The sequence below is a fragment of the Ammospiza caudacuta genome, chromosome 10 (genome assembly GCF_027887145.1).
Source record: "Ammospiza caudacuta isolate bAmmCau1 chromosome 10, bAmmCau1.pri, whole genome shotgun sequence".
Taxonomy (NCBI): domain Eukaryota; kingdom Metazoa; phylum Chordata; class Aves; order Passeriformes; family Passerellidae; genus Ammospiza; species Ammospiza caudacuta.
The window spans coordinates 12137152-12159379 of NC_080602.1; the positions used below are offsets into that span (position 1 = coordinate 12137152).

Genomic DNA, 22228 nt, shown 5'->3' on the forward strand with positions numbered 1-22228 from the left:
ACCAGCGTTACTTAACAAATGTTAGCTTCCATTTCTCTAACATCTATCATCATTCTGGTAAGATTTTAACTATTCAATGGACACTACATGTGTAAACAGTGGAGGATTTAGTGCAAATCTGTACAGGACAGGTTCATAGCATGGTGGTGTACATGCACAGCATTTATTGGAGCTGGGGCTGTGAGGCATACTGGTAGCTTTTGCTGTGGCATTTGTGGGTTTGTTTCATGGTTTGGTTATTTTTATCAGCCAGGATAAGTGTTTATTAAGGAGTGATGTCAGATTTGATAGTTTCGGCAGCTAATATAAATAGGCTGCAATGCAAATGATAAATCAGTTACCCAGAAAAATTAAACTTAAATGCCTTTCTCAGATGTCTTTCAGAGTTTCAGAACTCTGCATGGTGTCTGGAGACTTAAGCATTAATATTTAAATAGTGTATTGAGATTCTATAATGGAAGATCTTTTTGAGCTGTAGAATTATTTAAAGCTCTGTAGAAATCTGCTGTCTGTAAAGAGTTAAATTTTTTTCTGTCATTGAGCAGTCTGGAATCCACTTCAAAGATCTCTCCAAGTGGTAGCCTAATATTGTCCCTGTTCTTCCTTTTCATTTTGCCTCCCAAGAGTGTGGCTCAGGCTGAACTTGCAGTGTTGGAGAGTCTGTGCAGTAGGTAAGGAAATGATGAGTTTAAGCATGCAAGGGGAGAAGGAAAGGATAGGCAAGAAAAAGAAATTAATGCTCTGCTGGTATTTCTATGCAAAAGGACATTTTTGTGCCTTTGACAGGGACAACATTTAAGACAATATTTTTCTTGCTGGGCAATGATTTTATAAAAATTGGCCCTGTAGTTTCCTGCCATGCTGGGGGAAAGCTAAACTGGAGACTGGCACAACAGCAGTGAAAGAAATGTACAGTGCTGGAACTCAGCATAGAGACAGTGCAGACATGAAACTTTTCAACTGGATAATACAGATGGTTAGATTTCAGTATGGAAAACTTGTTCTTGTGGGAAGAAACCACACTGTAACATAGCATTTTATACAAACTCATTTTTTCTCAGCTGAGAGTACTTGAAACAGTAACTACAGAATGACTTGTACATTCAGTTCTCTGGAACCTGCCACCCCCTCCAGACATCTGAAAAAACAACTTCTGGTTATGAAAACCTTCTCCAATTCTGTTTGGATGTCACAGTGCCAGTAGCTGTGCAAAAGCAGCCGTGGTTGCAGTCCCAACACTCTCCTCTGTGTGAGTGACTTTTGGAGGACAGAGTCATTACAGCAGACAAAAAACAAGAGAATGGGAGCAGTAACACTTATAAATCTTACCTTTCCTGGAGAGAGCTGCTGCTGCTGCTGCTGCTGCTCAGGATGTGCATCTGGCTCTGATTTGTTTCCCTGTTTCCCTCTAGCAGCTGTGCATCCTTGGGTTAGCAAGTCCCAGAGCAAGGCCCCTTAGCAGAGTGCCTCCTGAGCAGTGTCTGTAAAACCCAGCAGCCAGGCTGTCCCAGCAGAGAGGGGAGCAGGGTGAGGAGGAGAAAACAGGCAAGTGCTCTTTAGCACAGAGTGTTGCTGGGGAGAAGTACATAGGTCACGGATTTTGTAAGAATGAGCAGTTGTGGAAGAGGACACATGTTTGCATGAGTAAGAGAATTGGGTATCAAGTAGAAATGAACTTGTCTCAGGATTAAGCAAAAGGCATCTGGATGTGTGTCTGGCACACAGACATCAATTCTGCTCTTGACTTGGACTCATCCCACACTTCACCTCTGCAAAAGGAACTTCAGGACAGAGCTCCTGTAGTGCCCAGCTGGCAGCAGCGTTCAATGCTGCAGCACAGCAAACACTCACTGCAATACAAAGGAACAGTCGGGTCTCTCCAGCCCTCCAAGAGTTACATTTTTATCAGCAACCTTTACAATGATTTGCAGTCTTCCCTGAATATCAGGTATGTACAAAACTGATAGAATTTCCTGCTCAAAACTTGGTTTTTTTAAACATTGGAATAGCCAGACATACATTAAATCCATAAGGCTTTTCTGAGGGTTTCTGGAGCTTAAACAAAAGATGGGGATAGAACTTTCATTTGGGATGCTGTCTCCTTGGAGTGACTGACAAGAGAACAATTGCTAAGAAAGGGTGTAAGGTTGTTTTGTTTGTGGATACATATAGAAATATGATCCTCTCTGATCTTCTGAAATTAGGAGGTGTATTTCAGCATTCTATCCAACATTGCAGGGTTTGGTACATCCTGGCATGTGAATTTTGGGTTCTGTAGTGTTCATTAAAACTGTAACAACCTACCTTAACAAGCAGAGGAAGCTAATATTTCTTTTTGCAAACTGCAAAGTCATTAATTATTAATTATGGATTGAAGTGATGTAATTTAGATCTGAATCTTAGATCCTCCTAGATTTCCAGTTTAGTCCTCTCTTTACAAGGATTTTGTGGGCTTGGCAGTGTTAGGTTAACAGCTGGACTCTGATCTTAATAAAGGACTTTTCAGCCAAAATGATTTTATGATTCAGCACATTATATTCAAATAGTTATAGTGTCTGTTCCCTTACTAGAAAAGATGCTCAGCTGCAGTTATTCAGAGCATCCATTTCAGGTCTGCTGTTTTCAACTGTCAGAGCTGGCTTCCTACCTTACCATGACAGTCAGTGAACCTCCCAGGAGAAGTAGAAAACTTATAAAATAATTTCTCTGAAAGCAGCAGTTAATTGGAAGGATCTCAAATTGATATGAGTAACAACAGTTTAATTGTCCCAGAGCAGTGAGCTGGTCTTTTGTATTTTGTGTTTATTAGTTTTTATTCTCCATTATATTATTGTCATTTATTTATTCTGCATTTCCAAGGACTCTGGCACTTATGAAACATAAATGTCCTTGATAAAAGCCATCCACAACACATGACAGGAAGTTTATCTTCCCTGGATTCACACAAATGTCTGAAACTAGAAAATCCCAGCCTGTGTGTACATACTTGCCATTTGGGATCTCTTGGGTAAAGCCAGGTCTGGTTATCTCTGAATGTAACATTGCCAGCAAAAGTACCTGTGGCAAAGGGAGGGCACAACAGTTTTAATTGCAGGGTAGAAACTATTTCTGTCAAATTATGATCCTGCTCTTGATGGCAACACACTTGTCAACTTGAGTGGGAGTTGGCTTGACTTCCTTGATTTCACTGTGTGAATCTGCTCGGGCAGTCCTGACTGCCTGATGTGACCTCCAGAGTATCTAAACTGTTATTTGTGTCTGGCAGTTTCTGGATTTCATTCTGAAATAGGATTTTCAGCCTGTCTAGTGCATTTCCCACTTGTTTTATGGACTGTTATCCACCCTTAGTTTTAGCACATTTGAATAGAAAATAAGAAATAATATTACATTCAGTTGACTGCAGAAGAAATTATAGGACACTGGGTGTAATTGCTGAAACTGGACTTGTCCAAAGTGTCAAATGGAGGTTTGGTTTTGCTTGCAGTTCTTGTCATTGGTCTGCTGGATGTAAAATGGCAGCTCTGCTAGCACTGAAGCTGATTTCAATATATATGCCAAGGCGAAATCAAGACTGGCTGGATGTAATTAGATATATATGATGCTGATTTGATCATTGACTTGCTAATTAATTCATCTTTTCATGTATGTATCTAGGGGTTTTTGAAATGTTGGGGGGGGCAGGTCCTAGTCAGGGTTTTGGGGGTTTTTTGCCTTAAACTTCTTTTCAGAGTGCAAACATGAGCAGCACATATGAAGTACTTTAATCTTCTCTCACTATTACCTTATTCCACAGGGCAGTCCAGAGCAGCTATGATCCCTCCAAAACAGCCCAGGCAACCCAAAGGAGCTTTGGATGATGCCATTGCCTTTGGAGGGCTGGCAGACCAGGAGACAGTGAACAACTTGCAGCCAACACCACCTCCACTGCCAAAGAAAACAATTCTGAGAGCGAACACAGAGCCAACTCCCCGAGACCTCCAGAAGCAGGCTCTGGAGAACAACCTGTGCATCATGGCCAACCCCACCTATGACATTGACACCAACTGGGAAGCGAGCAGCGCCTGCTCCTCGGTCAGCCTGGAGCTCAAGGTCCTGGACAACGAGTCGGGAGATTCCCTGGACAGGCCCTCAGAGAAGCTGAGAGCAGCCGCCTCGGCCACGAGCAGCGTTTCCAGCCTGGCCACGGGCAGCATCAAGGAGCGCTGCTCCACCAGCATGGAGTCGCTGAGCGGGCGGCGCCTGCCGCAGGCCAGGCAGGGCCGGGGCGTGCAGAAGCCGCAGAGACAGGCGCTCTACCGGGGCATCGAGAACAGGGACGAGGTGGTGGGCAAGATCCGCGGCCTGCACACTGACTCGCTCAAGAAGCTGGCGCTGAAGTGCGAGGATCTGTTCATGGCGGGCCAGAAGGACCAGCTGCGCTTCGGCGTGGACAGCTGGTCGGATTTCCGCCTCACCAGCGACAAGCCCTGCTGCGAGGCGGGGGATGCCGTGTACTACCCTGCCTCCTACGCCAAGGACCCCCTCAACAACTACGCTGTCAAGGTAGGGGGATTGGAGTAATGCTGACCTGCTGTCAGGGTAGGGGGCCTGCAGCAATGCTGTCAGTGCAGGGGGGGCTGGAGCAATGCTGACCCATTGTCAGGATAGGTGGGCTGGAGCAGTACTAACCCACTGTCAGGGTAGGGGGGCTGGAGCAATGCTGTCAGTGCAGGGGGGGCTGGAGCAATGCTGACCCATTGTCAGGGTAGGGGCTGGAGCAATGCTAACCCCTGTCAGGGTAGGAGGGCTGCAGAAATGCTCACCCACTGTCAGGGTAGAGGGGCTGGAGCAATGCTGTCATGGTAGAGGGGCTGGAGTGTTGGGAAAGATGAAACAGGAAAGCCTTATAAATATGATTGCCTAGCAAAAGGTTTTGAGACTATAGAACTGTAAGTGAGATGGAAATGAAAGCAAGCTTTGAGATCCCTTAGTTACTGAACAACAGGAAAACAACGGTGTGGCCGGCTGAAGGTAATCCCCTTTTGATGGAACAACACCCTCTGCAAGCAGGCAGGTCCAAGGGTCCAGCAGACCCTGCCAGCTTGGCAGAAGGGGCCCAAAGAGGAGTTTTTAGGGTTTAAAATGTAACACAGTATGATAATGTAGTGATTCTTATAGGCTGTATGGAAATGCTATAGGATTTGTATATTGTACTAGATTGGTTAGTGAGAATCAGAATATTCAACACAGAAGATGATTTATTGTATGGGAACGGGAACTTCGCCCTCTTGCCTCCTACCCCTTCTATTCTCTTACCCCTTTCACTCTCTTATGCTTTTGCTCTCTTGCCCTTTTACACTCTTACCCTCTCATCCTCTCTACCCCTCTCTTGGCCTGCTCTGAGCTGTGGCTGGCAGCTCCCAGCAGGGCCCTGCACCCAGGCCCTTTGCAATAAACCCCAAGTTCCACAACCTGGCTGCAGAGATCTGTGTCTCCGTCCATCCCGATGGTGCTACCCCCCGACGCTCCTACACTGGAGCAGTGCTAACCCACTGTCAGGGTAGGGGCTGGAGCAATGCTAACCCCTGTCAGGGTAGGGGGGCTGGAGCAATGCTAACCCCTGTCAGGGTAGGGGGGCTGCAGCAATGCTAACCCCCTGTCAGGGTAGGGACTGCAGCAGTGCTAACCCCAGGCATCAGTGGGAACTGTGACAGCAGCCACTCTGCTCCACATCCCATAGTGATAGGGCTGCTGCTGGCAGAGGTGAGAAGGAAGGTTCCCAAGATACAGGCTCTTCCTCCTGTCCACACCCATCTGTGCCATTGGTACCTGCTGTTTAATTGCATGTTTTTGTTGCAGCTCCAAAATGACCGAAAGAGAAATCAACACATCTTAGTCTTTACTGTGGTCACTGCTTAATGACATTTTGAAAGAAAAGCTGTGCTCTTTTAACATGTGTCGGCGGTTTTTTGGAAACTCACAATAACAAAATCCTTTGATTCACCTGCATGCAGAGGAAATTAAATCATCACTCCTAGCTAGGAAAGGTTTCCTAAAAATTTGAAAAGTTCTTCATTTTCAGAGCCATGTAATTTTAAATTAAATTCTAGGGCAATAGACCTTTCTGTTCCCATATAGGGTCTTAGATTTTCACCAGTGTTCATTACCAGCCTTTCAGAAGCTCTGCCTAGCCATCAGTGTTTGCCTTATAAATTCTTCAGCTAACACATTAAAGAAATAAGATTTACTAGATTTCCTACTAATATATGAGTGCTTAGCTGGCAGCTATCTCAGAAGATATTGTTATTTCATGGGCTTTTATATAGGTAGTTCTTTCTGAGTGCTGTAACTCTGCATTTCTCATTGCTTATCTGGTAGGAAGATAGTGAGGAGGACAGCTGAGACTCATAGCACTGTCAGGCTTCCTGTGTGACCTTGAGTAAATCACTGAACTTCTGACTCCTCCTTGTTGAAACTGAGATAAAACATTTATTGCCTGACCCAGATGTGTGAGGCCTGAGCTGTTATTCCTTTTATTTTACATACAAGGGTGGTGCTTTACAGGAATTAAACATTGTTACCACTCCTGCACGACTGTTTACAAGATACAAAAAACTGAAAGGTAAGATTGGTGCAGCTAATATTTTTCTGAGACCTGAAGAGGTATATTTTTAATGCAGATATCTGGATCTAACCATTTCTATTGTGTTAATTATTAAGGACTTCTTATTGGAAAAGATGTGAAATGAGATGTAGATGTGTTGGAGCTGCCATGAGCAGTGGTACAGAGCAGGCAAGGAGAGCCAGCCCATGAGCCTGCCTGCAGTCAGCTGTGCTTCAGAATCAGCACTGGCATTGCTCATGGCTGGTTTGGAGGGTTTTGCTTTAATACAATGATGCAAAATGATTCCTTCTAGGGCCCAAAGTGGTATTTTTCTCTATTGGCAGGTTTGAGTTATCACTAATGTGATATCTCTTTGCACATCACAGATGTGCCTGTACAATATTCCCTGTGCCATTGGTCTGTTATCTCCTGTCCTCCACAATACATTTCCCTTGTAGAAAGCCAGAGAGAAGAAAGAAAGCGGGGTAACATGGTCAAATAGGTGCTACATTTTTTTTCATAATTCAGATTTCTTAAAAATAGTTCTCTGACTAACAAGGGCTGTTGCCTGGTAATAGATGTGAGTGAAGTATGCACAAAATACCCTTGAGGCAGAGGTCACCAGGAGCTGTTGTGCTGCTAGGATGAGAGGAAAAGTTCCTCTTGAAAATACCCCCCTGGCACTTACTGTGCTAGAGGAAGGTGTTGGCCCCAAGCTGATCTTTGGCTTATAAACCATCAGTCCAGGATCAGATTTGTCCAAAAGCTCATAACCACAGATTGCTGTTTCATTACACAGAGATTTGGGGAATTTAGCTTTAACAAATATGCTAGTTTTTACTACCATGGGTGTATTTTGTGTGAGCCAAATTACAATAATCTACCTTCAACAAATAACCTATGTCTTCCTGCCACTTTAAATCCCTTATCCCCAAAACAGGGTAGAAAAAGCAGTGAAATGAAAATTGCTGGTGTGCCAATTGAATCCAAAACAGTCTTCCTGTTATTTTGGATCAAGTCTTAGAAATACTCTTTGAAAGTGGAGCCACATCTCTGGGTGGTGTAAATTAATGTAGCTCTTTTGAGTTTTACAGAACTACCCAAGCAACACTGCCTAACAATTCAGACAGTTCCCAAATTTTATGATTTTAATATTAGATCTGAGAAACAATGTCATAATGAGATTTTTAAAATTATTATTCTCTTTGTAGAAAATCAGAGATTCACCCCCAAACAGTGCTAATACTCTTGATACCTAAAATTTGCATTTTAATATTCTATTTCCAAAAATATAGTTACAAAAGCATTGTTAAAAATTCAGCTGTGACCATTTAACTACTGCTGAATCAAATTTAGAACAATGAATGATTTGTAGAGGTGAATGTACCAGTGCACTTTTCCATTCTGGTGGTTTCACCAGTAAAAGTTGCTCTGATAAATTTGTTGGAGAACGAGCACAACTTGTTCTGTTGGGGTGGATATGAGAGGAAACATTCATAGGGGGTGTTGTTTCCCAGCACTTTATTTTGCTTTTTACTTCAACTCTCACCTAATCTGCTAGTAAACACCCAGTGCAAAAATAGCTGCAGGAAGCCATGTGGAAATTATTTTGACTGAAACATTAGAAATAAAACCAGTACATAAGTCGTGATCAGAAAAGTAGTTTTTCAAATGGAAAAATAAAAGTTCCCTTTCAAGAAAGGTTGCCATAAAATTCCAGCCCCTGAGGTGTTTTTCTTTCACCTAAGTGCAGTACCACCTTCTAAGCTGTTGGTAGATCTGGGGCAATATGGATGAACATTCCCCTGAAACCACAGTGTTATCAGTAATTCCAAATATGTGGTGAAAAGGTTACACCAAAGTAAAAGCAGCACAGAGCACCAGCAGATTGGATGAGTTCTGTTCTCAGTGTCCTGACATGAATTGAATAAAGCACTGATGTGGTAGGGACATCTTTTATTAAAAGATAAATAAATAAATTCGATTACTCAGAAGGAATAACAGACACTATGACTACTGTGTCAGTGCCATAAACTGGTTCCACTTTCAGAATTAAACTCTCAAAGCAGACCTGTCCAGTGTCACAGCTGACTCACAGAAGCCATGATTCAGAGTGCAGACAGAACAACAGCCATAAAAGCCAGCTGGCTGTGGCCACAGCACGTGTGGCAGTGCTGCTCAGGTGGGTAACAGCAACTGCAGGGGTGCAGACAGCTCACAAGGAGCAGTTCAGATTTATTGCTTTGATTGCTGCAGGGCAGCAGAAGTTCTAGCAGTAAAACCTGAGGATTCCTGGTAATGTTTGTGTTTGTGTCCCAGGTATAGAACACAGGAATGCAGAAGTAAGCAGCACTGGGCTGAACTTGGGAGGTTCATACTGCAGCTGACAATTACGTCCTAGTCATGTGTAGTTTGTCTCAGTGTGCTAAGGTGGTTTTATTTGGTAATTCAGGTTCCTAGTGGAGCTTCCTGTCAGAAGGATTGTTAAAGGCTGTCCCAGAACTCTGTGCTTCAGATCAAAACAAAGCAATGTACATTCAACTTCCAGCCCATTCCCAGTTCAGTCACAGCAAAACAGAATTCTGTGTTTTGGCACATCATTAAAAAGTCAAAGCTCTATTCAAAGGCCAGATCAAGAAAATGAGGTCAATCAGAGATCAAACTGGCCTCCTTGGAAAACAAGGTTGTGCCAAGAACAAGCTATCAATTTGGGATTAGCAAGCTTTCATTCTACACAGAATTTCATTTGCAGTTGTCCCTCTGTGCAATACAACAAAGTGGCACAGATGGTGCAGTCTTTGTGATCTTCTGTGTTTCTCATTTTTCAGTGCTTGCAAATTCATTTCCCACAATCCTGGTGGTGCTGTGAGTTCACTGCTGCTGTGTGAAATGCACAGGACAGAGTGGGAATGAGATTCCCTGCTGGGGAAGGGAGAGGCAGCTGATGGCACTGTGAGCCACAGCACTCATAAAGGAAGAAGAAAGGTAACACAGAACATTTTGTAGAAGCTCTGAAATGTTCAAATCCTGCTTCTTGGGCTGGGAGCACTGAGGAAAACTGAAATGGCAGGGTATAAGGAAACCTGTCCTGTCCCTATAAACATGACAGATGTTTAGTTCATGTGGATGCAATAAGGAAAAGATACATGATGACAATGCATTCCAGTGAAAAGGAAGTTGGATACTTTGCATTCCTTCCTACTTGTACTCTCCTTTTTTCTCATTGCTTTCTTGCGTCATATGGAAGGGTTTTTCATCAACATTGCTTCATCTTTTGAGCAACCAGCTCTTTATCAGCTCATGAAATAAGGCTGGCCAAGCCCTTATCAACACCTTCCTTTCAGCTGTTATCACATACCATATCTTCATAGCTCAGCTGGATGTATTTCATTAAAGCAAGTAGCAAATGACTCATTGATCCTACTTTCTGTGTTAGTGTTTTAGTCAAAGTGTTTTCACCTTTTCTTCCTGTGCCAAAAAAACAGGTATTCAGCATGTTCTCCATGTAAAAGGCTACAGGATTTCCATCTTTTTGAGTTGATGACTGGAACAGAAAAAAGCTTTAAAAATGCAAAGGAAAATAGGCTATATATTTTTTCCCAGCTTTGACACAGAATTAACCATCACAAGCAGAAAAGCAGGTCTGTGTGCACTCCTTTAGCAATTCATCACCAGCAGCTGAAAATACTTGCTAGGGAGGCCAATAAATTTCACTTTTTTTCCCTAATTGTTTTCAAATGTGAATACTGACTCCAACTCAAACCATTTTGAAAGTTTAAAATCTTTGTCATTCAGATGGTAGTTTTAGGTGATAGTGGAGTTATTCCAGTACAAAAGGCTTGGGTGAGAATAATTACCCATTGATGGTATTAGAGCAGTATTTACTGTTCTATTGCAAAATCATAATATAAAGTAGACTTCTGAGTAGAACCTGCAATGTAAAAGAATCTGAATAGTGCAATGCCAAACCCCAAGACTTACCTGAAGAGAAGCCAGACACTTACAGGAGCATCAGATAACTGCAGGTCTGTCTTCTAGAAACTGCTTTACGAATTCAGACAGGTGTCTGATTTGTTATCACACTCTGAGTTTGGGGGCTGCCTGCAGAAAGCCCAGCTTTCCCTTCCTCCTGACAATTGCAGGGTGCCCAGTGTACAGATTTTAGTGTTTGTGTAGTCAGCAGTTTAATCAGCCTGAAATAACCCAGCTGCCTCTTCCACTTCTCACTTCATGGTGTTTGTAAACAAAAAGCAAGAAGCAGAAAATACATCTCAAATCAGATCTCAGCTCTCCTGTCTTTGCAGATACTGAATGCAGGTTCATGTACCCTTCTACTTCTCTGTATTAAACAAGAGGGCTGGAAGTGTCCAAAAGCCATCAATGTTGGCCATTTGTGAGATTGGAGATTTTTTCCCTATATTGGTTGGATTCCTTAACAGCACAATAAGGAGGGAAAATCTTTTTTAATGAGTGCAGTCATTTTAGTATCAGTTTTAATCATTATTCTGTTTAGTATTTAATGTTTGTTGATAACTTAAATTCTGTTTTATTGCTATAGAGAGGAGTCTGAAGCAAGACCTCATGAAATTTAAGAACTGATTTTCGGGAAAGCTTGGCCCTGCTGTGGCTTCCTGCTTTAGAGTGGACAGTGCTCTGAATGTTTTCAAGAACACATGGAGTTAGTAATGTAACTTATTCTTCCTGCAAAGTGTTCTTGGACACTTGGACACAATGATCCTGCAAAGAGGATCATTGGACACAAAGCTTTGTTCTGCTGAATGCTGGAGCTGCAATTCTGAATTCATTATAGGTACCACTCTTGAGAAAGATCTCATACATGGGGAGAATCCAGAAAGAGCAACACAAATCAGAGGATTAGGAACAAAAATAGGAGAAGTAAGGGCTGGGTATTTTCAAAAATCAGCAAAGATGGGGAAAGTTATATTTTCCCCAGTTGTAAAGGTATCATATTCAAGGATGGGAATCAGGAATCAATTTTTAGCCAATCAGCAAGAAGAAGGGCTGTCACTTCATTGTGAAGTTGATATAGGATTGAATAGTGGAAAGAAAAATAGAGAAGATAGAGAACTGCTTTGGGGTGGGTTTAGTAGGCTGGAGAGGTCATCTCAGGGATGACCAGACAGAGGAGACTGGCCTTGCAGGCCCCTGGCTCAGGAAAAACACCCTCTGCACCAACAGCTGGATGCCTTTGGATGCAGATGTGCATGGCCAGCCATTTCTAAAAGAGAAGAAAGCACCAGCACATCCATAAAGCATGGATCAAAGTGTGCTTCTCTACTCTCACAGAAGCTTGGCCCTGCTTACTAAGATGAGGGAACCAAAGCTGATTTTGAGAGGTGCAGATCCTATCTCCAACTTCACCTGAAATAGTAGTAAATCTGAGAGCATTCTCTGAAGTAGGAAAAAGAGGCTGCCTAGGGCTAAAATTAGAAACTAGGTGAAAGTCTTGATTCCTTTGCTTTTCTTTTCTTGTTGGCAAGGAAAAATCCTTTCCATAAGCTTTTTAAAAAGCCTTACATTCACCAAACTGAGATGTGTATATTGTTTTCAGAGCACATACTTTGTGGATTGTATATTCCTAGCAGAATATCAGTTTTAGCTGATTGGTGGCACTGGAAATCCTCTGTGGATTAAGAAATAGAGTGCAGTACCTAAGGCCAAATGTAGTTCTCAACATTTTTTATCAGCAAGTAAACTTGACTTTAAAATTAAACTCTTTCAGAATGAGGTTTTTTGTTGTTTTTTTCTTATTAGGTCACTTAAGTATTTTTTAAAACTAAAGGCTGAATTACAACATGCTGAACGTTTTCTGCAGTTGGAATTGAGTATTCCCATGACTGGATGTGCAACAAAAAGGCCATGGACTTGAAGGGCATAGAAGATGGAACAATTTTGTTTTCCTTAATAGCTCTTCTCCCAGTCAGATTTGATACACACCATGTGTGTACATTCAACACATATATATGAGTCTGTCTGTACAGCTTTTCTAGTTCTGGCTTCTGTGCAGTATTAAGTATTTAATCAATCTGGGGACTTCAGTCTCAAAGACAATCAGCTAGCATTTTCTTTTTCTATATAATTCAAAGGTTATTCCTATATTTTTGCCTCTATAACCCTTGAGAGTAGAGACTGGGGGCACACATACCACTGAGAACTCACTTCACCTCTAACAGGGTAAAATACATTTGGAAATCTAAGTGAGCAAAAGCCACTGTATAAACAGGGTAAGGATCAACATTTCCTCTCATAAATAAAATAAAATTGACTAGAAAATGGATTTTTCAAATCAGTTTTGTGGGTTTGTGGCAGTTACAAACAGGCAGTTTTAGTGTACATAATGAGTAGGGAAATGTGAGTGCTTGTGAAGTATGGCAATATGCAGAGTCTCAAAGATAAGAGGACAATCAGAATGTTGGTACAAATTTTGTCTGAGTTCCTGTGGTTATCTGACAATGCAGTTTTCTGATCAACTACCATAAAAGATTAAATCTTGCATTTATATTTCTTAACCACACAAGCATGTAAAGTATGAAAAATTTATGTGTGTGTTACTGAAAGGCAGGTTTATAACTTAGCTGCAGAAGTTCTGAGAGGGGGAAAATGAGAAACAGGAAGAAAAATCACCTAATGCTTCCATTTGGGGCTGGGATGAGATCTGGGTTTCTTGGAGGTGGTGACTGTGTAGAACAAGTGCTGACCTTGGTATCTGGCTTTCCTTGGTTCCAGAGATGAGCTAAGGGAAGCTGTAGCTTCATCTGGAGAGAAATTACGGCCTCTTTTTTCTTCTCTGAGTTTTGCACTTAAAACCTGTTGGTGCATTACAGCAAGTGAATATTTAGACTCTAACCATGTAAAAGATCAAAACATACACCTAACCTTACATGCTGTGAATGTTCTCTCTGAATTTAGTAGAACTAAGGTTAATATGCAAAGGTCAAGACAGCTGAGTCTTTGTAATTTTAATCAGTTAATGCCTTAAAAACAGAGGCACTAGCGGGGCTTGTCCAGTGACTTTTGTCAGAGGTTGGAGCTGCCAGTTGTTATGGGAGTGCAAACAATTCATAAGGATAATTACTATGTTGATAATGTATATATCAATAAGATACTTCTGGACATAAATACAGTACATATGGCAAAAAAGCAAGCCATAATTTGGATCTTGATAATTGGTTGAAAGCAATTAAGGTACCATGTTGTACTGATTGTCCATTCATCACCTGAGCCAAGTCTGCCTGGCAGCAGCCTGTGCATGCACACATGCACCCCTCAGTGCAGACACACTGCACTGCTGCAGCTCATGGATTTCAGTTCCACTTACCATGGGCAAGGAGCAAACATCAGTCACGCAGCTGACAGGGCTTGACTTGTTATGCCATGCTCACTCAGCCATGTGCAAGTGTTTGGTCAAATGCTTTATGCATATTTCTTTGTATCCCCTATTGCTGTTGATTATTTTTGTCTTGTTCAAGCTTCACACAAAGCTGAGAGAACTTGCAATAAAATGATACAGCTAAACAAGTGACTGTAAAAAAGCTTTGCTGTGCATTTACCATGTTCTGATTAAAAACCAGAATTGTATTTTGCATTGGATCATCTGTGCAGATGCCTGCATGTATTGCTCTGCAGTTGCTTACTAGCCAGTGAGAGCTGTTTGGGTGCCTTAAGACAGTCTGCCAAGGTCAGTTCATTAAAAAAATGTTCATTGCTCATGTTTAGGCCTAGACTGGAGATCCCGTCAGCAAAGTACATATTAAAAAATATATATAGAATTTAGGAATTAAAGAATGATGTCTGTTGTGTTTGTTTCCCCCAGATCTGTAAGAGCAAGGCCAAGGAGTCCCAGCAGTATTACCACAGCCTGTCCATCCGGCAGAGCCTGGCTATCAACTTCAACATCCAGCAGGACTGTGGCCATTTCCTGGCAGAGGTGCCCATGCGCCTCCTTCCCTGGGAGGATGACGACGCAGCGGACGTGGAAGAAGAGCGGGAAGAAGAGGAGAAAGAGGCTGAGCAGAAGAACAAGGACAGTGCCTGCAGCCCAGAGGGCTCGTGCAGGGACAGCCCCAGCAGGCAGGGCACCCTGAGCAAGCCCCGCAGCCGCGTGGTGGTGATCACGCGCGAGGTGCCGCAGCTCACTGTGGCCGACTTCGTACGCGACTCCACGGCCCGGCACAGCAAGAGCCCCGACCTGTACGAGAGACAGGTGTGCCTGCTGCTCCTGCAGCTGTGCCTGGGCCTCGAGCACCTGAAGCCCTACCACATCACCCACTGTGACCTGCGCCTGGAGAACCTGCTGCTGGTTCACTCCAGGCCGGGAGGCAGCCCCCTGAGCCCCGAGGCCACGGAGCCCAATCCCAACACTGCCTGCCCGGCCAGATTAATTGTGAGCAACTTCTCGCAGGCCAAGCAGAAGAGTCACATGGTGGACCCTGAGGTCCTGCGGGATCAGTCCCGCCTGGCGCCAGAAATCATCACTGCAACGCAGTACAAGAAGTGTGATGAGTTCCAGACTGGCATCCTCATCTATGAAATGCTGCACTTACCCAACCCCTTTGATGAGAATCCAGAGCTGAAAGAGAAGGAGTACACTTGTGCCGATCTCCCCAAGATTCCTTGCCGTTCCCTCTACTCGCAAGGGCTTCAACAACTCGCCAGCTGCCTGCTGAATCCCAACCCTTCAGAGAGGATCTTGATATCAGAAGCCAAAGGAATCCTTCAGTGTCTGCTTTGGGGCCCACGTGAGGACTTGTTCCATGCTCTCAGTACATCTTCCAACCCCTCACGGAGAGATGCCATACTTCAGAACTGGCTCGATATAAAAAGGACGCTGCTGATGATCAAGTTTGCAGAGAAGTCCTTGGAGAGGGACTGTGGAATTATTCTGGAAGACTGGCTTTGTTGTCAGTATCTGGCTTTTGCCACTACAGACTCACTTCATCGCATTGTGAGACTCATGAAGCAGCACTAGTTGTAGAGCCTGTTGCTTTTCGTGAAGCATCCCCACCTCTGCCCAGCCCTCACTCCAGCCTGCACTAGGGCTCACACTTTGTACAGTGGTTACCCAACAGCCTAGACAATGAAGCCAGCAACTCTGAGCAAATAGGTTCTAATTGGAGAAATTGCATCCTGTATCAAGTATGACAGAAACTTTACTTTTTTGCCAGGCCTGCTAGGGATTGATCACATACACAACTGCATTTGGATCAGACAGTATGTAACTTGATTCATATCTGGCTGACAAGGAGAGCAAGCTTTGATACCACTATTTCTACCACTACAGTAAACAAATTGCCCTCCTCTTCTGGGTAGTTTCTGTCATTTCCTACATAGCATTGATTAGTGAATAGCAGTGACCATAAGCAGAGATGGATTAGTGGTGAATGTGAGATGAATTATCCACCATGCCACAGAACACTCATTTGCTTTCACTCCACGTACCACACATTTCCTCTCAGTTTGGTCAGTCCCCCACAGCAGGCTGTGCTCCTCTTTCCTTTGGTCTCAACCAAACAGGTTCTGATCTTTCTCTTACACTTTACACCACCTGTACTTTCCTCCCCAGATGTGGTTTTCTCACTGAGCATGGCAAGTGTCAGTGAGCAGTAAGCACCTGTGTTCAGTCCTCTTCCCTCCTCCTCTGCCTCATTGCCTACCCATATCCTTTCCAACCATGGATCCACAATTTCATCAATGCTGCCTTAATCACACCATTACCCTTAGCTTGAGACCTGTGCATTAAAAAGCAGCTTATGCACACTTTATACTATTTTGTAGGCAACTTTCACCAGTCTGAACTGTTGATGTACTGTAGCCATAACCACATTTATACAAGAACAATACAATACATGGTGGACCCTTGAAATTCCCCTTCCATTGCAAAAAGCACTAAAGCCTGACTTGAAATGGATGGGACGTACATAACCTTCTCTGACAATCACTGCTATGAATCAGGGATGAAAGTTAAAGCCACCTCTTCTGTTTTGGTTTGCTCTGCTCTTGTCACTTATGCCATACTGCAAAGTGAGACTGAAATTGGCTCTGCAGGTTTGTTGGCAGGAGATAGAAATGTTTAGAGGTTGTCTGTGTGTAGCTAACAGGCAACATGGAGATACTTGTACTGCAGACACAGTTCTCTGAAGGGTAAGAACAAGGGTGCAAAAACACTGTTGTTTAATTATGGAGGGAGCTGTTAAGTTTGGCAGCCACAACCAACAGCGCATCATGATCCACATTTCCTGCAGCAGTGCTTGGCTGCCCATCTCTTGTCTGCTGTAACCAGTGTTTTATCATGTTGCTATGGACAACACCCGAAAAATGGAATGTTGTCAGAAGAGCTCAAAGAGCATCACAGACAAAGTTTTGGACTAGAGCAGGAATTAGTGAGGATTGAAGAGTCAGATTTTTAAAACTGCAACTTGAAGGAGCTTTTTCACTTTTCAAGGCCACTGCTGACTTCCTTCTGTGCCCTAAGAGCCATTTCCCATGGAACCTCTGCACAGACAATATCTTTGCTCAGTATTGGTAGGCTAGGAGTTGTTTTCCAAGTTGCTCTGAAGAATGGATCTGGATGCAGAGGGAAAAGCAATCCTGAATATTGTGACCCGGGTGATGGAAAGCAGACAGCCGTAGTTATGAGCCTGTGCTTCTCTCCTATGGATCTATGTGCAATTCTTGTATTATTTTTTAAAGCTGTACATTACAGTGTTCACTTTACACACCAGCCTTTACCTGATGCTAGATCTGCAGCCCCTTCCTTTACTTCCCTGGCATATAAATGCACAGATATCCATGTGTTCTTTTTATGGATTGATGTTCCATTGTAATTGTTAAAACTGTGAGGAATCAATTCACTTCAGCCTTGAAACAAATAGCCACTTTATACAACATATGCATTCTTGGACCACATGCATGGAAGCTGAACAAACAGTCGTGCAGGCTCAAAGTCAGCGAGAGTAGCTCTGGATGCACGGCGCTCATCGAGGGCTGACGTGTCTGTGATTCTGCTCTGGCACCTCTCAGAGCTCAGCTCAATGGCCTGTGGAACCTACATTGATTGTGCCCTAGTATAGACTGTCTTCGTTACCTTTCTCAAGATTTTTTTGAAACTTCTGATTGTTCTTTTGTTTGATTCACCTGTATCAGTGAAGGATCAGGCAAGGATGAGGATAATATATTTTAATGTGATATGTATGTTTTTCTTTCTCTTTTTGGCAAGAAGGTTAGGATGGTGGCATTGATGCAGAAAAACAGGACAGTGCATTAAAAGCCCGAGTGCAATGTATGTAGTTGAAGTACTTCCTCTACATCAGGAAAGAAGGTTTCTGCACTACTGCTGAGCAGCTTGTAGAAGAACCTTTACAAAGAATCTCCTGTTCAGTGCAGCCCTGCTTTATCTGGACACAGGAGGGCAATGCTCCCATAGTTCACACCCACCGAGCATGGCAAGTCACTTGTGTACTACCTGCTAGCTATTAGTGCCAGTGTGCTGAGCTGCCAGTGGGGCTTCTTGTTCTCTGTGGTCTGGTTTTGTGTCTGTTCCGTGGTGTGTGTGCACCTGACTTCCCAGCTAGCTCACATAGGCATAGGAGTAACTCTTGGACCACCTGGCATTGCAGTGGGGCAGTCCCTGGATCCTCTGGGTGTTGCCATGTTTAGGGACACGTGTTCCCTCTGTCACTGTGATGTCAACACGCACATGCAGAGTTGGATTTTGAATGTTGTACAAGCATAGGTATTAATGCAGCTGGTCCAAGGCCTTTGTATCTCTAGCTATCTAACTTCAGTTTGTATCTTTTGTGATGCACCAATACTCATTTTAGCTCTGCAGTATAACCAAGCATGGATAGATGTTCACTACCAACCTCTTTCTTGTGCAGCACTGGGTAAACTTTAGCAATTTGTAATGTTGTGTGGTTTTTTTCTTTAAAAAAGAAAGAATGGCCAATGTAATCGGACCCTATCTGGCCTGAGTTCTTCCTTGAGGAGCTTGAGGCTGACTTTGCAGATCTGCCCATAACTGATGATTGCAACTGTGTTTGTGGTGGTTCTCCATCTTGGCACCAGATTGTGCCACATAAATACACAAGAATGTATGCATTAAACTGATTGTAAACAAATCCTAAGAATGCTACAGCATAATTGCTAAGCAAAAGGAAAAAAACCCGCTCTGTTTGTAACAGGATCCTGTGTATGGCAGGAACAAAACCCCTGGCTGTGCATGTTAGAACATACTTGAATATGTGCACAGATCTTGAATTTTTTTTTAGCAATGTCGCACTTTCAGTTGAGCTCAAGAAATAGGAAGAGCTGCAAATCTAAGATAACAGTATTGACTGTAAATATATATTTTTCTATTAATAAAAGCTGTCATTCAAATATTTTTAACATTAACTCTAAAGATTTTTCCAGTGGAAACTAATTTCTGGAAAAATCAAATGCTTGTTTGAAGAATTATGATGAGTGGTTTCTGATCCTTTTAGAGCCATTTAAACCCTCTCTAATATTACAGAGAGAGCACAGTGATTGGATTCACAATATTTAGTGCCTTGTCAAAAACCTGAAATGTAGCTGGTCAGTGGGTGGAAATCTTACTCTTTTCATAACAGCCCTAGAAATAATACTGCCCATGTAAAGATGCAAACGACTTACAAAATTAAATGCTGTACTTTGTATGATACTGGGTTGATCTATTCCATAGGATTTGTGTGAACGGGTTCCTTTAAGTTGCTTGTAGTACAGCATAAACCTGAAGTAACAAAACTGTGGTGTTTCACATTTGGGATCTGGAACAGGGAGAATACCAGTGGATGCCAAGGCAGCTGTTGCAGCCTGACCAGGCACAGGAGAAGCCTCTTACTCTGACAATCTCTGCAGCCACTCGGTGCTGTGCTGGCCAGGGGGGCTGGCTGGGGGCAGCAGGGAGGGGGGAATGTGCTGCTCCTGCTGCACTGCACCCTGGGCTGTGCTGGGAAATGCAAACCTCTGTTCCAACAGGAGTGCTGCAAGATCTGCTCCTGAGGTGATATGGAAAGTGGCTTCGTTTTGTATTTCTTAAATGGGAATTACTTCTTACTAATTGTCTGTCAAGCCTCAGATCTGATCCAGTCAATATGCATAACCAGGTGAATTTAAAGAGACTCTACTGGTAAAAGCTTGCCTATAAACTTGCAGGAATGAGGGAATCCAGAATTTTCTTCTGGAGCCCCTGGAATGTCCAAATACAGAAGCCTGGTCTCACTTCAGTGTTCACACTGATGAAATCAGTAACTCCAGCCAGGATACCATTGCTGCCCCACAGAGAAGAGTGCAGGTAGCATTTACAAAAATGTTCCACCTTAAATCTTTTATGCTCCACACATCCTACCCACAAAGTATGAATGGATCATCTTGATGTGTTAATACAAGAGAATTCCTACATATTATAGAGAAAAATATATTATTTAAATAAAATATGTGTGTTAGCGTTCAGCTACCTGCAGAATGTATTCAGTAGCTTCATACTGTAGGTCCTTAATTTTAATGTGTATTTGCTGCTGAAATAAAATGTATCTGGTTCTGAATTCTTGTGCTGAGATTCCCATCTAAATTAATTTTTTTTTATAATAACAAATCCTTATGTAAATATAAAATAAATGATCCTGTTTTTATTTAAATCAGTTTTAAGTCTTCTGAGGGATACAGTTGAAACTGAGTCAGACCTTTTAATGCACTTTCTTTTCCCCCTTTCTCTAAATTGATTGTTTCTCAGTACAACCAGGACTTTACTGCATGACTAGACTGTCAGTTTTACTCAGGTTTTGCAGAGGTGGTGCTGGTTCTGCTGAAACTCCTGTAAGACCTGGAGCACAATCAGAGCCCTCCAGCCAGCACAGAGATGTGATTGTGATCTAGTTATGCAGTAAGATAACATCAAAGTACAGAATAGAATTTTAAATACCTCTATAAAAATACACCTGTGGAAATATTCTGTAAACACTCATGTGGATTACAAAGACTTCAAGCAAAGAATACACAAAAAAAATACTTTTCAAAACACTGGGGAGAAGTTTCATAAGGGCACCCTCAACTCCAAAAGAAGGAGCAAGTCTTTTTCCCTGCTGTGCTGCAGAGAATTTCTGGTAGACATTTGTATGGATGTTCTTACTCACCTGGATGCAGTGTTAGAAGGATGGTGATTTTGAGTAGGTGTAGAATGTAATTTAAATCATTTCCTGTAAGTCTCCTTGCATTGGTGCTCCACTCAGAATTTACCTGGAAACCACAGAATGCTTTCAGATCAAGCAGAGTTGTCAGTGAGAAATTAAATACTCAACTTACCTGTACATAAGCATTTTACCACTCTACAGAATTTGAGAATTTGGTTTTTACTTCAGACTATACAGATTTTTTTTTCCATAAATTTAAGGGGAAGATTTCAGGGATTTAGAAGAGGTTGGACCTTTTTTTAAATATGGAAGAAATATTTGTTCATAAATATATATATACATACATATATATATATGAGTGCATGTGGGCATGTTTTAATATATATGTATGTATATGAATTTTTTATCCCAAAAGTATTCTTTGCCCCTTTTTGCTTGAAAAAATATATATATTATATATTGTATATATAATATATATTCTAAGAGTGTGTAAATTTTAATATAGTAATTTCATAAATAACACCTCTTCAAAAACTACTCTAAACTTCTGTTTCCTTGTCCTTTGGATTGTTGGTCTTAGAAAGTTTTGCAGTTGAAATTCTTGGGTTTTTTTCTTTTAAAACTTAATTATGCTGAGCATTTAAGAATATGTTCTTGTTTTTAGTAAAAGGGGGAAATTTATTTTTAAATTGGGGATTCCAAAATCAGTGAACTTTTATAAATGGGATTTCTTTAAATGCCTTGAATAAGGGAATTTCTTTTAATTTCTTTTTTCAGTTCCATTCTTGTGGGTAATTTGTATTTGGAATTCCTGGTTGCATTGCTTTATCTGGTGCTTCATATTGATATTTACACATTTTTATATAAATAAGCATATAAACTTCAAGCCTTCCTTTGTGATCAGGGGCAGTTACACTCTGGTTTGCTGTGGTACTTTGCTGTGTACTCCGTGGCATTCATGTTACTGTGTAAATAAACTAGTTTTATTACACTCCAAATCAAACTTGCCATTGCCTGATTTTCTCCCTTCCCAGGTAATGAAACAAAACTGTGTATTTCTGAGGCAAATGCACGTGGCCAGTGCAGCTGAGGGTTTATCCACGAGCAGCTGGGTTGGCAGCAGCAGTGCAGGTGTGGCAGGTGCCCACCAGGCCACACATCCCAGCTGCAGGAGCTGCCAGTGCTGGGACACTGCCCCAGCTCCCACCTCTGGCATTGCCCCAGGAGCCTCACCATGGCTGGCACCATTTCAGCTCCATCTGGCAAGTGGCAGCCACAGCCCAGAAATAAACTGGCCACCAGTGGCTGCTGTTGATTGAGCCAGTGTCTTGTAAGGCCTGCTTGCAGAGAAGTGACTTGGCATGTTAATGACAACGGCCACACTGGGGACAACCCTTGGCATGTGAGGAGCTGAGCCAAAGTTAGAGATTTCCCTAGAGTGGACAGGGTTTAAATGACCTGCTGTGAAGGAATAAAAATA

The 22228-nt window shown here is 42.5% G+C and overlaps 1 protein-coding gene and 1 long non-coding RNA gene across 3 annotated transcripts in view; one reads left to right on the plus strand and one right to left on the minus strand.

Annotated features, from left to right (window-relative positions):
* The window catches only part of LOC131561669 (uncharacterized), a 29892-nt gene extending 28428 nt beyond the window's left edge, over nt 1–1464 (minus strand). Inside the window, exon 1 of the long non-coding RNA XR_009275098.1 lies at nt 1330–1464. This is a non-coding gene — a long non-coding RNA (uncharacterized LOC131561669). The remainder of the gene's footprint in view (nt 1–1329) is intronic.
* PEAK1 (pseudopodium enriched atypical kinase 1) overlaps nt 1–21751 on the plus strand; it is a 111632-nt gene extending 89881 nt beyond the window's left edge. For both annotated transcript variants that reach the window (XM_058811044.1, XM_058811043.1), the window contains 2 exons: nt 3794–4542; nt 14418–21751. In XM_058811044.1, the coding sequence (XP_058667027.1) occupies nt 3794–4542; nt 14418–15572 (1904 nt within the window). In that variant the 3' untranslated portion in view covers nt 15573–21751. The remainder of the gene's footprint in view (nt 1–3793; nt 4543–14417) is intronic.
* Nucleotides 21752–22228: the final 477 nt, after the last annotated feature.